The sequence below is a fragment of the Leucopleurus acutus genome (assembly GCF_964270905.1).
Source record: "Leucopleurus acutus genome assembly, chromosome: 12".
Taxonomy (NCBI): domain Eukaryota; kingdom Metazoa; phylum Chordata; class Mammalia; order Artiodactyla; family Delphinidae; genus Leucopleurus; species Leucopleurus acutus.
Window position 1 is genome coordinate 35,597,648 of NC_139154.1, and position 16,112 is coordinate 35,613,759.

Here is a 16,112-nt window from a genome sequence, read left to right on the forward strand (position 1 = left end):
GCTGAGCACATAGGTCAGCATCTTGGGGCAAAATGGAAATATATGCTATGCAGGGAACAGCCTTTTCTTCTCATTCACAGAACAGAATTTACCCTGATTAAGGTAAGATTCTTTGAACAGCTGGTTCATGCTTATTGTAGAACATCTCCTCCATTTCCTCTTCCAGCGCCCCTCCAGTGGCTCAGAAACTTGGTCTGGTAAAGGAATCCATTGCTTTGGGAATGAAGATTTGTGTAAGGAGTCGTGTGTTGTAGAGAAGGGGCCCCAGTAAGCTTGTAACAGCACTTGTATTATGTGCGTTTAAGCTGTACGGCTGGCTGATTTGATACACGTATACACTGTGAAGTAATCACCGCAATCACGCTAATGAACATATTCGTCACGTCACATAGTCACCGTGTTCAGCAGCGTTATTCACAATAGCCAAGGTATAGAAACAACCGTATGTTGTCCATTAATGGACAGATGTCCACCAGCAGTTGCGTGGATAACGATGGGGTATGTACTGGTGATGTGTTCAGCCTTGACAAGGAAGGAAATCCTGTCATTTGGATACACAGAACTGTTTTAGATGCTCTTGCTGTGTTTGAGTTTTGACTTGGAGAAAACTGAGCACCAAGGAAGCCCATCCAGTCCTTGGTCTTTCCTTTGAAGGAGAAGGGAAAGAGGCTTTTCATCGAAACTCTGAGCTTTCCACCGTTTCCCCACAGTTGGAAACCATTTTTCAAATGAAAGTCAACAGGTCTGCTGAGTTTCTGTCTCCTCATTTTGTTGGATATACCAGTGATAAAGATAGGGTTTGAATCCAGTTTGTTAAACTTCAAAGCCTTACTTTCTTAAATACTCTCTTATTGCCTTGGGTTTCTCTTTGGCAAAACGTGTGTAATTCCTGTTTTACAGGATGTTGTGAAGATGAACGGATGTTACGCACATGAAGCACTGAGCACCTATTAAATACAGAATAAACGTTCCTCTCCCTCTTCTTTCCTTAGTTTTTCTGTTTCTTATGGACATGTACTCTGCCCGTATATATATAGTAGGATACACTGATATATAGATATATATCAGTATCGTTTATACTATATATATGTCATATCAAATATGTAAAATCAATATGATGTAAAATGATATTGATCAATGGATGTAAAATCAATATGTTACATAAGTGTGAGTTGGACCAGCTAGATTTTTTTACCTTTTAGCCAACAAGCATTTAGTGAGCCCTGTAGACTACACCAATTATAATGTAGGGTGACACACTGCAAATGTGCAAATGTGGGTCGGGCCATGAGTAGTGGTGGCATTCAGAAGGAGAAACCAGTGTACCTGAGCATTCAGAAGACGCCTTCTAGAAGTGAAATGATAGGAGTTGGGCCTTACTGGCTGGCTAGCATTTAGACGTAAGAGCAAGAGAGAGAACTACATTAAGTTCTGCCGGTGGTGTGGACCAGTGTGGTATATCTGGGGGACGGTGCTGGGGAGAAGCCCAGAGCCCAGGGGTAGGTATACTGCCAGGAGTGGAAGTTAGTGTAAGTTAGAAGAGCAACTCCATCCCATAGGAAACACAGCATAAGGCTGTTTGTCTGGATAGAGATAGATCTGAATGCAGCTTCTTGCTGAATTAGAACAATCCTGAATATGGGACGGGTGCCAGAGTATTTGAGATCCAGTGGAGTTCCCCAGGTAACCTGTAGACTCAGTATCAGTTCCACTCCTACCATCATCCTTGTGCACATTTGACATAAAGCCTCTCACTTCCTGTTTTGTCATCTATCTGTGTTTCTACTGATGCTGTAGACCTCAGAGAAGAATCAGATTGGCATGACCTCCAGCTCAGTGACCCCTGGCCGGACCTGGAGCTGTTCAAGAAGTTGCCTTTTGACTACATTATTCACGACCCGAAGTATGAGGATGCCAGTCTGATCTGTTCACACCATCAGAGCATAAAGAGCGAAGGTCAGATTTTTAAATCTCTTGCTGCCACCTTCTTCCAGAGTACATGGGAATAGCCTCTCAAAGGGATGAGCTGAATTTTGTTAGTGATGAACTCATCTGGTGGTGGTGGGTGAACCGACGGTGCCTGGTGGAGAACGGAGGTCGCCACCTCACCTGACAGGAAGGGCTCTTCACAGACCTCACGAGGGAAGGCTCGGTTGGTGCTGAATAACAGTGAGGACCCTCTTGGTTTATCATGATCGGAGTATTCTGAAGGTTCTGGTTAATAGAGGAAAAAGACATGTATGTTTCTCTATGAACTTGGATTGTAACAAAATGCACCTATTTCCCTTTCTGCCCTTGGTCTCTCATTTTCTCGCTCCTTCTTCAGAGACTGCTAACTTCCACAGTATTATGACCCTGCTGGGTTTCAGGGTCACTGGCAGCAAACATTGGACATGAGTGGCCAGTGTGATTACAAGCACTGACTAGGGAAGTTTGGTGAATGCTGCGTGAGAGGAAAATACTCACCGGTCTCTTTGTCAAACCAATCATTTTATCTTCGTTGCTCTCAGAGCAGATCACTTTTTTTTCTTTTTTTTAAGATTTAATTAATTAATTTATTTATTTATTTTATTGGCTGCGTTGGGTCTTCTGTTGCTGTGCGCTGGCTTTCTCTAGTTGCAGCGAGCGGGGGCTACTCTTCGTTGTGGTGTGAGGGCTTTTCATTGCAGCGGCTTCTCTTGTTGTGGAGCACAGGCTCTAGGCACGCAGGCTTCAGTAGTTGTGGCACACGGGCTTCAGTAGTTGTGGCACATGGGCTTAGTTGCTCCGTGGCTTGTGGGATCCTCCTGGACCAGGGCTCGAACTCATGTGCCCTGCCTTGGCAGGCGGATTCTTAACCACTGCGCCACCAGGGAAGCCCAAGCAGATCACTTTTACTGAAGGTTCCTTCACATAGTAGACCTTCTCGAATGGAGGCTGACTGTTAAAATCTTAATTTTGCTATGTCATTTGAAAACCTGGAGGTGATTCATGTGCCTTACAGTACTTGCATATTATGTAGCGAATCCTTGAATATGTTTAGGAACCATGCATAGGTGCGTGCGTAAGACGCCATGTGAACGTAGCCTTCAGTTTATCCCACTGAGACTCTTCCTTTCTGACCAGCTGAGTCACCTTGGGGCAGACAGCCGAGAGGTGATCGCACAGAGTCCTGTTACCGTGGTTCCCTGTGGGTAGGCAGGGGAGAGAACGTGGGCTGGGCCTCGTGCTGCTCTTTCATGCTGGGGATTTCGTGCAGACAGAGGGACGCGCCGGAAGCCGGAGGACGTCTACGTGCGGCGCCAGACGGCGCGGATGAGGCTCTCCAAGTATGCGGCCTACAACACGTACCACCACTGCGAGCAGTGCCACCAGTACATGGGCTTCCACCCCCGCTACCAGGTAGGACGGAGCCCCCGCTCCAGCGGCAGTTCCCGTTTTACACTTAGTATTTCTTTTCATCTCAGACCCAGACGGGGAAAGAGGAGGAGGGGGCGGCAGGAGCTGTTGGGAGCCAGTCAGACACCTGTGCGGCCAAGTTGTTTTTTTACATTCCTCCCCCCATAAATTATTATGTACTTCGTGCACCGTATGTACATTCACGTATACGAGCACATACGCATCATATCGTACACGATACGTAATGTGTATAATCGTGCATTACTTACCCCATGCTTATACGCATTTACATTAAATCATTGGTATTACATAGTACATATATTTATTAATTGGAAAGAGCTCATTAAGTCCAATCAATTCCAGTCAACATGCACATCCTAACGATTTATTTACAGTTCAGCCACCACCATATTATCACTGTCACACGCATGAAATAAAATACCCATCATCACAGCCCTTATTCTCGCTGTTATCCTATCAGTAGGAGGCCTTCCACTGCTGTCAGGATTTACACGTGAATGAATAATCATCCGAAAAACAACAAAAAGTAACATTGTTTTACCTACACTGATAGCTGTTACAGCGTGAGTTAATTTATACTTCTCTATACGACTTACATACTCATATATACATGAGTGGATGCCCCAGAAAGGCCCAAAGGTGGCGAGAGCGCTGGCTTGCTCCGTCCGTCCCCTCTACAGAGGGAAACAGCAGACAGTAGCTTTAATTTTCCCGAATCTGCTCGGCCTTGAGCTCAGCTTCCACTGAAGTAGCACCTGTCTTCTTTTAGCACAGATTTTTTTTAAACGATGTAATTTTACTGTAGACGAAATTAGAAAATACATATGAGCAGTTTTTCAGAGGATTAAAATAATCAGAAATCCTATTTGCTGCAGAATAATTCTCCTAACATTTTTTCCCTCGGAGATGAAGCTTTTCTTTCAAGGCAGAGAAACGTATAAGTGAAAACATTGTCTTGATTTTGAGATTTAAAGATCTGGAGAGACTCAAAGGATTCAGTCCCTGGTCACTTCAGGGTCTGCAGTGAAGGAATGAATGAAGCATGGGGGGAAGGAAGAGGGCGGGTTTGAGCTCTGGCCGGCGGGCCGGGTCTGTGTGCAGGCGCACGGGTCTGGGGGGCCGCGCTGGCAGGGGACGTGAAACCAGGCCTGCGAGGAGCACTGAGGGGCACACGCTGGCCCCCTGCTGGCATTTCCCTGCCTCTACTTGTCCTGTTCTTCCTTCATCGCTCAAGGCTCCCTGAGAGGAAGTCTTAGGAGACTCCTCAGTTACGGCCCTCTGTGTTCCCTCCCCAGGTCAGAATCTGTTTCTCCCTCATCTCTGCTCTCAAAGTAGAGCCACAGTAGGACTTCACAGCCGGTGTGTCCCGGCCCGCGTCGGCCCTCCCCCGGCCCCCGTGGTTCCCGGGAGGGCACAGTGCAGGCTAGCTGCACGTCTGCAGGAGAGGCTGTCAGATGGAGGGTGAGGGTCAGGGAAGACCCCTCTGTGGACGCCTGAGCTGAGAACTGGAGGGGGCATGAGCATGGCCTGGGCAAAGCTGGGCTGGGAGGTCGCACCAGAGAGCAGTGCGGGCACGGTGACTGGGTGAGGGAGGGCTCCTTGGACAAAGTGACTAGAGGTGAGGCTAGACTGGGGATCGGAGTGAGCCCAAGACCCGTGGGTGTCAGTTTCCACGTCCACCAAGTGGGGGTGAGGACATAGGGTTGTTAATTGCTTCGTAGATGGTTAACTTTAATGCCAAGGGGACGGGAGGGGGCCTGGACATGGTGCGTGAGATGGAAGCGCACAAGTCCGCAGTTACTGTCTTATTAATATGCTGTTACACATGTTACCTATGGTGGGAAAATAACCTTTGTTACAATTAAAAATGTGCTCTGGCACGTGAATGCTTTAGTTGGTAACCCAGCGCACCTCTGGGTCGGGTCCAGCGTCGGGAAGGGCTGGGCGGCCGACGTGGCGTTGCTGGGTGAAGCACGGTCAGCACCGGGACGGGAGCGGCCGCTGGCCCAGTGGGTGTGGCCTCAGGTGTGGGCGTCCACACTGTGTCCTGGCGTCAGCCTGGGGCAGAGGCGGCAGCGACCTCTCTGTAGTCATGGCCACGGCGGGCCTGGGTTCTTCCGGGAAGTCAGGCCGGACTCTGATGACAAGCTCTGTCCTTTCCCCCTCGCACCTCAGCTCTATGAGTCCACCCTGCACGCCTTTGCCTTCTCTTACTCCATGCTAGGAGAAGAGATCCAGCTCCACTTCATCATCCCCAAGTCCAAGGAGCACCACTTCGTCTTCAGCCAACCCGGAGGCCAGCTGGAGAGCATGCGGCTGCCCCTCGTCACAGACAAGGTACTGGCTTCGAGTCCCCGGGGGGCAAATCAAAGTGGCTGCAAGGGACCACCGAGCTGGAGACCCAGAGACTGTGGTTCTTGATGAGTCCGGCACATGGGGTGGGTGTGGCGGGGAGAGACGAACATGGTGACTCACCTTGGAGGAGACTGGGGAGCACAAGGGCTTTGTGGCCACTCAGTCAAATTTGAGTCAAGTTTGGCATCATACTGTCACTTGATGCCTCTGAGCCTCAGTTTCCTTATCTGTAAGCTTTGGGCAGTAATAACTCTTGCAAAAGCTTGTGGTGAGAATTGTATGGAATAAACAACGTCAGGCACCAGCACGGTACCTGGAAGATAACAAGGGCCAGTAGATGTTCGTCCCTTCCACTATCTTTTCTTTCATGCTATCTCTTATGGAACATTTTTTTTTTTTTTTTTTTTTTTTTTTTCAGTACGCAGGCCTCTCACTGTTGTGGCCTCTCCTGTTGCGGAGCACAGGCTCCGGACACGCAGGCTCAGCGGCCATGGCTCACGGGCCCAGCCACTCCGCGGCCTGTGGGATCCTCCCGGACCGGGGCACGAACTCGTGTCCCCTGCATCGGCAGGCGGACTCTCAACCACTGCGCCACCAGGGAAGCCCTCTTATGGAACATGTGAAACAGGCTAAGATGGCAGAATAGTATCATGATTCCCCTGGGGCTGCTTACCCAACCTCAACAGTTATGCACTCAAGGCCACTCTTGCTTCATCAAGCCGTCTCTCTTCATCTGCCTTCCTGTGTTACTTGGAAGCGAATCTCAGACATTGCATCATTTCATTTGTAAATATTTCAACGTATATCCTCTAAAGGAGAAATTTTCTCTCTTCCAAGGAGATTGTTCCCAATGATCCATCGTCTCTCTGGCCGCCATTTTTAGGGGCGGTTGGTTTGACAGTTGCAGCCTGACAACCTCAGAGTCAACCGGCTGCCCCTTCCCCAACCCCAGCCCCAGCCCCACGGACCTTGTGTACAGCTCTGCTGTTCCTTCTCCAGAGGGCCAGGCATGCCCAGAGCTGAACCCAGCCTTGCAGACCCAGCAGGCTATTATCAAGAATGGAAACATTTGTAAAGGCAGTGAGGCCTTTACTGTAAGGTGCTTGAGACTTTATCAGTTACTGCACTAGCTTTTCCAGGCAGTTCCCATCAGAACTGGTTATGAGGGACTTCCCTGGTGGTGCAGTGGTTAAGAATCCTGCCAATGCAGGGGACACGGGTTCGAGCCCTGGTCTAGGAAGATCCCGCATGCCGCGGAGCAACTAAGCCCGTGCGCCACAACTACTGAGCCTGCGCTCTAGAGCCCACGAGCCACAACTACTGAAGCCCGTGCACCTAGAGCCCGTGCTCCGCAACAAGAGAAGCCACCGCAATGAGAAGCACGCACACCGCAACGAAGAGTAGCCCCCGCTCGCAGCAACTAGAGGAAGCCGGTGTGCAGCAACAAAGACCCAATGCAGCCAAAAATAAATAAATAACTTTATTAAAAAGAAAGAACTGGTTATGAGCACCAGCTGTATGCACAGCTTTGTAGCAAGTACTTTGAGGAATCGAGAAGGAACAGAAGACGTAGCTTGGCCAGCGGAACCTATTGTTGAGAAAAGAGTGAAAGAAAACACAGTTATTTATATAAAAGATTCATAGCCTGCGTGTATGAGTATGGCTATGATAGAGGGATTTAAGTCATACAGGAATAACGTGTACTCAGAGCGCGATATTAGGTGCTAATAGGAGAGGTTAATGAATTTGGGTAATCGATATACGCCTGTTAGTTTTGCTCACCTAACAAACCATTTCCGAACAAGCATGTACTTAGCTTCCGATTCTGTGGGCCAGCAGTTTGGACTCAGTTCTGCTGGGTGGTTATCCTGGGGTGGCTTGTGTCCGAGGTTAGTTACCAGGTTGGCGGGGGGCCGGCTGGGCTAGGGACGCCCATGTCTGTTCCCTGCGGCCTCTCCTTCTCCAGCAGGCTAGCCCGGGCTTCTTCCTGGGAGGGTTCCGAGAGAAGGCAGAATGTGTCAGGCCTCTGGAGGCCAGGCTTGGAACTGGCGCGCTGTCATTTTAACTGCATTTTATCCATAAAAGCAAGTCCCAAGGCTGAGCCAGATGCAGGGAGTGTGGAAGTAGATGCCATCTCTTGGTGGAAGAGGCTGCAACGTCACATTTTAAAGGGAGGGGAATCGTTGTGGCCGTGCTGACAAACACTTGCTTCTTCATGCCCGTACTCTCCAGAGTCATGAATACATAAAGAGTCCGACGTTCACTCCCACGACGGGCCGTCACGAGCACGGGCTCTTTAACCTGTACCACGCGATGGACGGTGCCAGCCATTTGCATGTGCTGGTTGTCAAGGAGTATGAAATGGCGATTTATAAGAAATACTGGCCCAACCACATCATGCTGGTGCTCCCGAGTATCTTCAACAGCGCCGGAGTCGGTAGGCCTTTGTAAACGTGCCCTACTCTGTAAAATTTCTGTGCATGGAGACTTGAGAGAATGTTCTAGATGTCGACGCACAGTGTGAGAGTTGTGAGTTAAGTTTTATTTGGGGCAAAGTGAGGACTAGAGCTTGGAAGGCGGCCTCTCAGCTCCAAGGACCTGCTCCAATGAGATGAGGGGGGAGGTCAGTGTATATGGGATTTTGGTGGAGGGAGATGCGTGCAGTCAAGCACACATGTTGGCAGAGGGATGCTACTGTCACTGGGAGCAGATATCTCTGTTGATGATTTTAGTGCTTTTCTAGATAGGAGACAATGCAAGAAATTGGGCTCATAAAATCGCCTCCTGAAAAATCTCTAACTCTCTGAAGGCCTGTTCTGCCAGTTTTGCCCAGAGCGCAGACTGCCTCCTTCCTGATCGCCACCCTGACCTCCTTTCAGGGTGTGCTGAAGGTCAGCGACCACCGTGGCTACTGACCGCATCCTTGTACAGGCAGCTGGCGAGAGACAGTTTATGTCCGCGTAGAGAGGAAAGACCTTTCTCATTAAGCTTTTTGGCTTTTAAAGCTAGTTTGATTTGACTCTTCTTTTTTCTTCGATGTTTGGTTATTGATTTATTCACGTTCTCAGCTGTTAGAAAAGCAAGGATAAATCGACGTGTGTGCAAATTGGAGAGGAGTGTTTTCTGCCCTAGAATTCTACCAAGTCAACAGCCTATGGTGGGTGGGTGAGGGCTGCAGATCAGGACCCCCAGGAGCTGGCGGGGCTGGGGCCTCGATGGGCTTTCATCAAGTTCTCTTCTCACTGGGGCTTTGTCCTGGGTGGTCATCGGCATAGGACTGGCCTGAGTCGGGGTCGTTTGCCCATTTCAGGTGCCGCCCATTTCCTGATCAAGGAGCTGTCTTACCACAACCTGGAGCTGGAGCGGAACCGGCAGGAGGAACTGGGGATCAAGCCGCAGGACATCTGGCCCTTCATCGTGATTTCTGATGACTCCTGCGTGATGTGGAACGTGCTGGACGTCGACTGTGGTGGGGAGAGAAGCAGGTGAGAACCCACACACTCACCCCACCAGTAAGACAAGTGCACGTGCTCTCTTCTCAGTGGGGGATTCTCGTCCGCCCTTCGAGGACCCCAGAGCGCGCCTCATGCTAGAAGGTGTGGTGTGCAGTGGACAGAGCCCGGCGTGTGGTGGGCTCACGTTCCAGGCTTTACTTTGAGTTCTTAATTTAAAAAATATTACTGAGGTGTAATACATACAGAAAATAATGCAGTATATATTCAACATCAAATATATACGAAAAGGAAAGTATAATACATATCCAGGTATTTTCACAAACAGAACACACACGCTTGACAAACTCCCTGATGAAGAAACACTTCACTGGCACCCCAGAACCTTCCAGTCCCTCCTCCCTCCCGCCAGCCTCCTCCTAACGTGAAGCTGTATTTTTATTTGCTGTGTGACATTAGGGAAATGACTGTTTTTTGGGTTCTAGATTCCTCATCTTTCAAAGGGGCACTTAAACTTGTGCTAGAAGTTTGTTACAAGGATTAATTAAACCATGAATTGTGTGCCCGGTCGCGGGCAATGGAGCCGCGCAATGTAGGAAGGGCTCAGTAGATACAGCTGCAGCTGAGCATCGTGGGTGAAATATTTCTGTGTGGTTTTACCACGAGTGTTTCAACTTAGCCTTTATTTGGGGCTTGATTTTTTTGTTTGTTTTTTGAGAAACAACTTGATTTTTTGGCTTGTTTTTGTGAGAGGCAACTTTTGAGGTTGGTTCACCTCTTCTGTGTTAGTGAGTCCTAATGTAACCATCATCAGTAACACCACTGCTCTTCTAGAAAAAACTGTTTTCTGTCTGATAGAGCTGCACGTCATGAGGACAGCAGTCACCGTGCCTTCAGTGTTCTCACTGTCATGCTTCCCAGGGCAAGAGCTCGGCCAGGGCAGCAATGAGGAAGAGAACCAAGCTTTTCCCTCTGCCTTTCTGAATTTCATTCTGCAGCAGACGTTCAAGTCCTGGCACGTCAGAGCTGGCTGGGGCCTTAGAGAGTTTAGTTGAAGCCCCTCAGTTGGGGAAAAGGAAGCTGAGATGCAGAGAAGTTGAGCCGTGTCCCTGGGTCTCACAGACAGAGCTCTCGTCACCCCAGCTCCCAGCCCTGGGGTTACTCCCTTCATCACCCCTCCCTGGTCGTCGGGTGGCCCCCACTGTCTTCACGGACTTCAGTTACCGGCAGGGTGGGGTGGGAGGTGTTTACACGCTGCCTCCTTCCCTCCCCCCACCTCGCTTGGAATTGACACTGGAAACGCAAGGCGGCTTGGCAGACGCAGAGACTGTGGGCTGCGGACACAGACAACAGTGTTCGATCCAAGCTCTGTCACGTGACACTGGGCAAGTTATCCAGAGCTTCTTTTTCCTCATCTGTAAAATGGGGATGCTATGCCTATGTCATAGGATTGCTGCGAGGATCAATGACAGTGAATTTGAAGTGCTGAGCACGGTGCCTGGCGGTTGTGATGGGTTCCTTCTGCACCACCCCGCCCGGCAGATTCAGGGGAGGGCAGCATCCCGGCCAGCCTGGTCCAGAGGGCCTTGCTGTTGTCTGCATGCCAACCGAGGGATGTCCATCTCCTTCCTTCGAACAGGGAATTTTCCTGGTCGGAAAGGAATGTTTCCTTGAAGCACATCATGCAGCACATCGAGGCTTCCCCCAACATCACTCACTACGCCCTGATCGGCATGCGCAAGTGGTCCAGCAAGACCGGGAGCCGCGAGGTGCGCGAGCCCTTCTCCCGCTGCCACGTGCACGACTTCATCATCCTGAACGTGGACTTGACCCAGAACGTGCAGTACAACCAGAATCGGTGAGCTCCTGCGCCGCCTTGGCTGTCAGCTCCGCCCATGGTCCCAGGGCCCTCGGTGAGGGGCAGCCTTACTCCTGGCAGGGGCTGCTCTGTCCTTGTCCTTCAGGGCCAACGAAACCAGAGCCTTTTCACCCATAGCATTGGCCTGGTCCCTTGCTTTCAGCCCTCATGGGTTCTTCTGGTATTTTTGTTGTATAATTTTAGGGCAGAGTTGCCTAAGACCATTCAGCTTCCTTCCTCAATTCACGTGGTACCTTATTTAGTGACTTAAATGCTACTGGTTGTTGTTTCTCTTGCTTTTTTGCTCCTTCTCTGAACACGGCACTTTTTAGGAGCGTTAGCACTGAAGGAAACTGTAATTTCCCTGTGTCACTCTCTACAGATCTATGCAGAAATGCTCACGTCACGAGAAGAATCTAATCACTAACGTTTTTTGAGCCCTCGATGTGCCAGGCCGTGGGCACACCCCCGAGAGGGCCCAGGCAGGAGTGTCAATTCTGGAGCCAGACCGACCTGCCAGGAATTTGGGTTCTGCCACTGTCAGCTTTGCAATTTCGGCAGATGACTTGCCGTCTCTGAGTCTTGTTTTCTCCAGCTGTAAAAAGTGGCTAATATTTTTACTTTGGGAGGTCGGTTGTTTTCTTTTCAGCAAATAGATGAAGTGGTGTTTGTCGAGTCCCCCTCACGGTGCCGGGTATGTCGTGCCTGGTCCACAGGGGGCAGTGCTTCTGTAGTGTAAGCCTGGGGTGCACCCTGCTTTCCTGGTGCAGGCGCATCACAGCTCGTCCTGTTTTCCTTCTCGGTTTGCCTTCTGTGCCTCCCAGAGGAAGGTCTTTGGCGCAGGAACGAGCCTGCTCTGCCTTCCCAGCCCCCAGTACAGGGGTGCACACTGCACGTGTCTGGTAGGGGCGTGACTGGGGGTGTGTGAGCTGCCTCCAGTCCAACCCGCCCCCTCCTCTGGCTCTGAGCAGGTTCATGTGTGACGATGTGGACTTCAACCTGCGGGTGCACAGCGCCGGCCTCCTGCTCTGCCGGTTCAACCGCTTCAGTGTGATGAAGAAGCAGATTGCGGTGGGCGGGCACAGGTCCTTCCACATCACGTCCAAGGTGGGTGTGGCCGTGTGCCTAGAGGGGGCTGCTGTCCCTGGTGGGAAAGCTGGCAGGGAGGCCACCCGGGCGCCTTTGAGTCAGTGGGGTGGGCTTGACTGCTGGGAAGTATTAGTAAAGGTTTCCGGTTGGGAGCGCTGGGAAGGGAAAGACTCCATCAGGTTTCCCTTCTGATCTCCGACTCTAACTGGTTTCCTGTGTGTCCCCCGCAGCGCACACGCACCACCAGCCCTCCTGTGCGCCCTTGCCTGCCCGCACTCTCTCTCCCCATTGGTTTCCTGAGCTCATCTCTGTCACTGTCTTTGCTGTTCACTTGTCCGGCTTTTCCGCTGGACAGAGCCCCTTTGGGGAGGGGGCAGGTGTGGTGCCGTGCTCTTCTCGGAGCCCCTAGGACAGTGCCTGCCAAACACTGTCTGAATGGCACTGACGGGCTAGCCTGATGGCTGAGCCGGCCTCCAGATAGGCAGAGACGTGATCTGCTTGTGTCGGTCCTGGCCGGGCAGACCTGGGCATTTCAGATGCGAAGTCACGGTGAGCCTTCGGAGATCTGTGTCTTCCAGGAACCCATACAGAGCCGGCACACTCCTGTCTTGAAGGTCCCTCTGATCCATGGGGCAGAGTGTCAGAGATGAGCTGGAGAAGTAGGCAGGACCTTATCCTCTGTGGGAAGGTTCTAGACTTTTCTGTAGGAGTAACGAGAACCCATTGAAGGGTGTCCAGCAGAGGGTTTGATTAGCATGATTTACATCCACAGTCTCTCTGGCTGTAGCATGGGAAGTCTGTTGGTGACGGGACGCGAGATGGTGGGCCCAGATGGCCGGGCCATGGAGAGCAGGGGCCATGTGGCTCGACAGGAGGCAGATAGGGTCTGGGGGTCAAGGGGAGATTGGCCGTTCCCAGAGGTTTGCATCCCTGGATTTGGGGGAATGTTCCCAAGGTCCATGGATTCCCTTATTTTTTTCTAGACCAGGCAGCCAATTTTCGGCGTGGAATGGTCAGTGTCTACGATTCTGATCGATCACGTGATCAGTTTTCACACGTCCCACTTCGGTTAAACCTAATTTTTCTTAATGGAGAACTTCACGGTGGAAGTTATGTGTTCTCACATCGCTGCTCCATGACACAGCCTTCCACGACGGCGCCACCCACCCTGGGTCCCTGCTCAGGGTGGCTGGGAGTGGCTGACACCCGCCCTTCCCCGCGCAGGTGTCTGACAGCCCCATGGCCATCGTGCCGGCCCAGTACATCTGCGCCCCCGACAGCAAGCACATGTTCCTCGCAGCCCCTGCGCAGCTCCTGCTGGAGAAGTTCCTGCAGCACCACAGCCACCGCTTCTTCCCGCTGTCCCTGAAGAATCATGGCCACCCCGTGCTGTCCGTCGACTGCTACCTTAACCTGGGGTCTCAGGTAACTGTCAGAGGGGGCGCTGTCGAGTCCATAAATCCGGGAAATTCCTAAACACGTGCACCAGAACCCAGCACTTGGAATGAGAACCGCTCCACTACTTCCGCTCCGGTATGACCCCACTTTACAGCTAATAAGATAAAGGCTGAGAGGACTGAAGTGGTTTGGCCCCGATATAAGAAGTTAAGAATAGAAACCCACTTCTGATGCTAAACATTTCTGATTCTCAAATGAATTAATGAATTGATAAATCTGGATAAGTCTTGGAGTTGAGTTTTAGGATATAGATTTGGAAATAACATTAAATACTGTCTCTGTTCCTCCAGGTCTGAGCTTGACCTGGCGGTTAGCATTTGCTAGATGCAAAGCGCTAACACAGTGTCGTGGGGTATTTCACGGAGAATGACGTTTTCTCTTGGATTCCTTTCTTTTTAGATCTCTGTGTGTTATGTGAGCTCCAGGCCCCACTCTTTGAACATCACCTGCTCCGACTTCCTGTTTAGTGGACTCCTGCTCTACCTCTGTGACTCTTTTGTGGGAGCTGCCTTCCTGAAAAAGTTTCATTTTCTGAAAGGTAACTTCCCGTACTCTTACCACGGACCTTGCCTTGAGTGGCTGTCGCCACCTGGCGCCTCTGCGGAGGTGACCTCTGGTCCTAGTCCTTGGCAACGGGTAGACTGAGGCTCAGGGCGCATGACTTCCCCGACCATCCAGGGAAGCGCAAAGAAGGCTGGGATGGGATCCCAGGGCAGCTCTTTCCCCCTCTACCTGTTTGCGTAGAGACAAGACACAGCGCCTTTCTTTTCGGTGATTAGCAGATATTTTCAACTTCTCTGTTGCTTTCCAATCCAGGCTCCTAGCCTAAGCTCGCAGATCCCCTCAGACGTTTTTCCTTCTTGGTGGGTGAGTTCTTCTTCCTTGTCTTGGGGTGCCACGTGCGTCTTTACTTCTCTTCTAATCTTTCTCCCTCTGTAGGTGTTTTCGTGCTAGAGTGGTTGAGAGTGAGAGACACTCATTCTGTATGACGTAAACACATTCTTCTCAATCCAGCTGGGACCCCCTAATCGAGCTTCACTTTTCCTTGGCTGGCCTTGACTCTGACCTTCCTCTCTACCAGGTGTTTAGCGAGCACCGACATTGCATAAGCTTTGGGGAAATAGTCAGAGGTTTCCACAACCTCTTGGGGAACATTTCGTCTCATAGGAGGATAGGATGTGTAGGGAGGGAGGGAGGTAGAACGAACACGCGTGATTGCTGCTGAACGCTAGGCGTCGAGAGGCGGGAGAATCCTCGTTGCCCAGCAGAGGAAGAGTCAGGAGGTGCACGGGGCCTGGGCGGGTGGCCGGCTGGGATGGCTGGAGAGGGAGGGTTGGGCTGGAAGGACCGGGGGAGGGCGCTGCCCAGCAGGGTCTGGAGCCGAGGATGTTGGTTTGTGGTCCTGTGAGTCTGTCTCCTTCTCCCCCTCTGCTCGCTTCTTTGCCAGTGTTTCTTGGTTCCGTGTTGTCTCATCTGCCAGACCTGCCCAATCACAGTCTCACTGTCTTGCTAAGATTAAGACGCATCCCCAAGGAACCAAGAGCTCGCGCGGACATCCGGTCCTTCCCTTCCAGGCAGCGGCGTACTTTGTTCTGCGAATAGCAGCCAGGCGGTACCTGTCCTTTGGAGAAACTCCCCTGTTTTCTTCACATGCCTCTGCTGTCGTCCACACAGGTGCCACCTTGTGTGTGATCTGTCAGGACCGCAACTCACTCCGCCAGACGGTCGTCCGCCTGGAGCTGGAAGATGAGTGGCAGTTTCGGCTGCGAGATGAATTCCAGACCGCCAATGCCAAGGAGGACCGACCCCTCTTCTTTCTGACCGGACGACACATCTGAGGGAGACACACCTGAGGGTGGGGCCTTCAGAACCTCAGGCTGCTGAGGCTAAAGGAAGAATAGGAACCACGGAGTGTCTGGACTGGGGCAGGACCCAGAGGTGTCTGTTGGCCACCCCCTCACGGTAGGTGCCAGGGAACCGAGGCCCAGAGGTGGACCGAGACTTACTGAGACCCACGGGGATGAGTGAACGGTGAGCAGGAACTCAAACCAGAGGCCCCTAAGTTCCGGGGCAGACCCCATCGCCCTGGCCTGTGCTGAAGTCCATCATATGAAGAACAAAGTTTTGCCTGCTGTCACATCGTCCATATGCTTCCACGGACAGACTTGACTTTTCTCTTAGCTCTGAAGGATCCCCCCTGGCTTATCTTGTACAGGCGCCAGCGTTTCAGATGATGGATATGATGTTGGCTATGTCGGTTTCTCTATAACCTGCTACAGAGCAATATTCCAAAAGAACCTTTTAACTGTAAAGGCTGGAGACAAGAAAGAATGAAGTAGGTTCACTTAATAAGAATTATGTAAGTTTACTCTTTTAGAAGCTAGCCCAAAGGCATCAACTTTAATAAAGTAAAACAAATAGTTTCACTTCAGAGCAAATACGATTCTATTAAAATAGTATAGGGTAAATACCCTACCTCTTAGAAAGGGCAAAAGTGAAAA

At 51.1% G+C, this 16,112-nt stretch overlaps 1 protein-coding gene across 5 annotated transcripts in view; it reads left to right on the top strand.

The window, feature by feature from the left end:
- Positions 1-15,449, top strand: part of GREB1 (growth regulating estrogen receptor binding 1) — a gene marked incomplete at both ends in the record, with an annotated part of 67,955 nt that extends 52,506 nt beyond the window's left edge. For all 5 annotated transcript variants that reach the window (XM_082851484.1, XM_082851486.1, XM_082851485.1 and 2 more), the window contains 10 exons: positions 1,798-1,956; positions 3,239-3,381; positions 5,575-5,736; positions 7,987-8,191; positions 9,065-9,239; positions 10,846-11,064; positions 12,036-12,171; positions 13,378-13,578; positions 14,011-14,149; positions 15,286-15,449. In XM_082851484.1, coding sequence (XP_082707610.1) covers positions 1,798-1,956; positions 3,239-3,381; positions 5,575-5,736; positions 7,987-8,191; positions 9,065-9,239; positions 10,846-11,064; positions 12,036-12,171; positions 13,378-13,578; positions 14,011-14,149; positions 15,286-15,449 — 1,703 coding nt within the window. The remainder of the gene's footprint in view (positions 1-1,797; positions 1,957-3,238; positions 3,382-5,574; positions 5,737-7,986; positions 8,192-9,064; positions 9,240-10,845; positions 11,065-12,035; positions 12,172-13,377; positions 13,579-14,010; positions 14,150-15,285) is intronic.
- Positions 15,450-16,112: the final 663 nt, after the last annotated feature.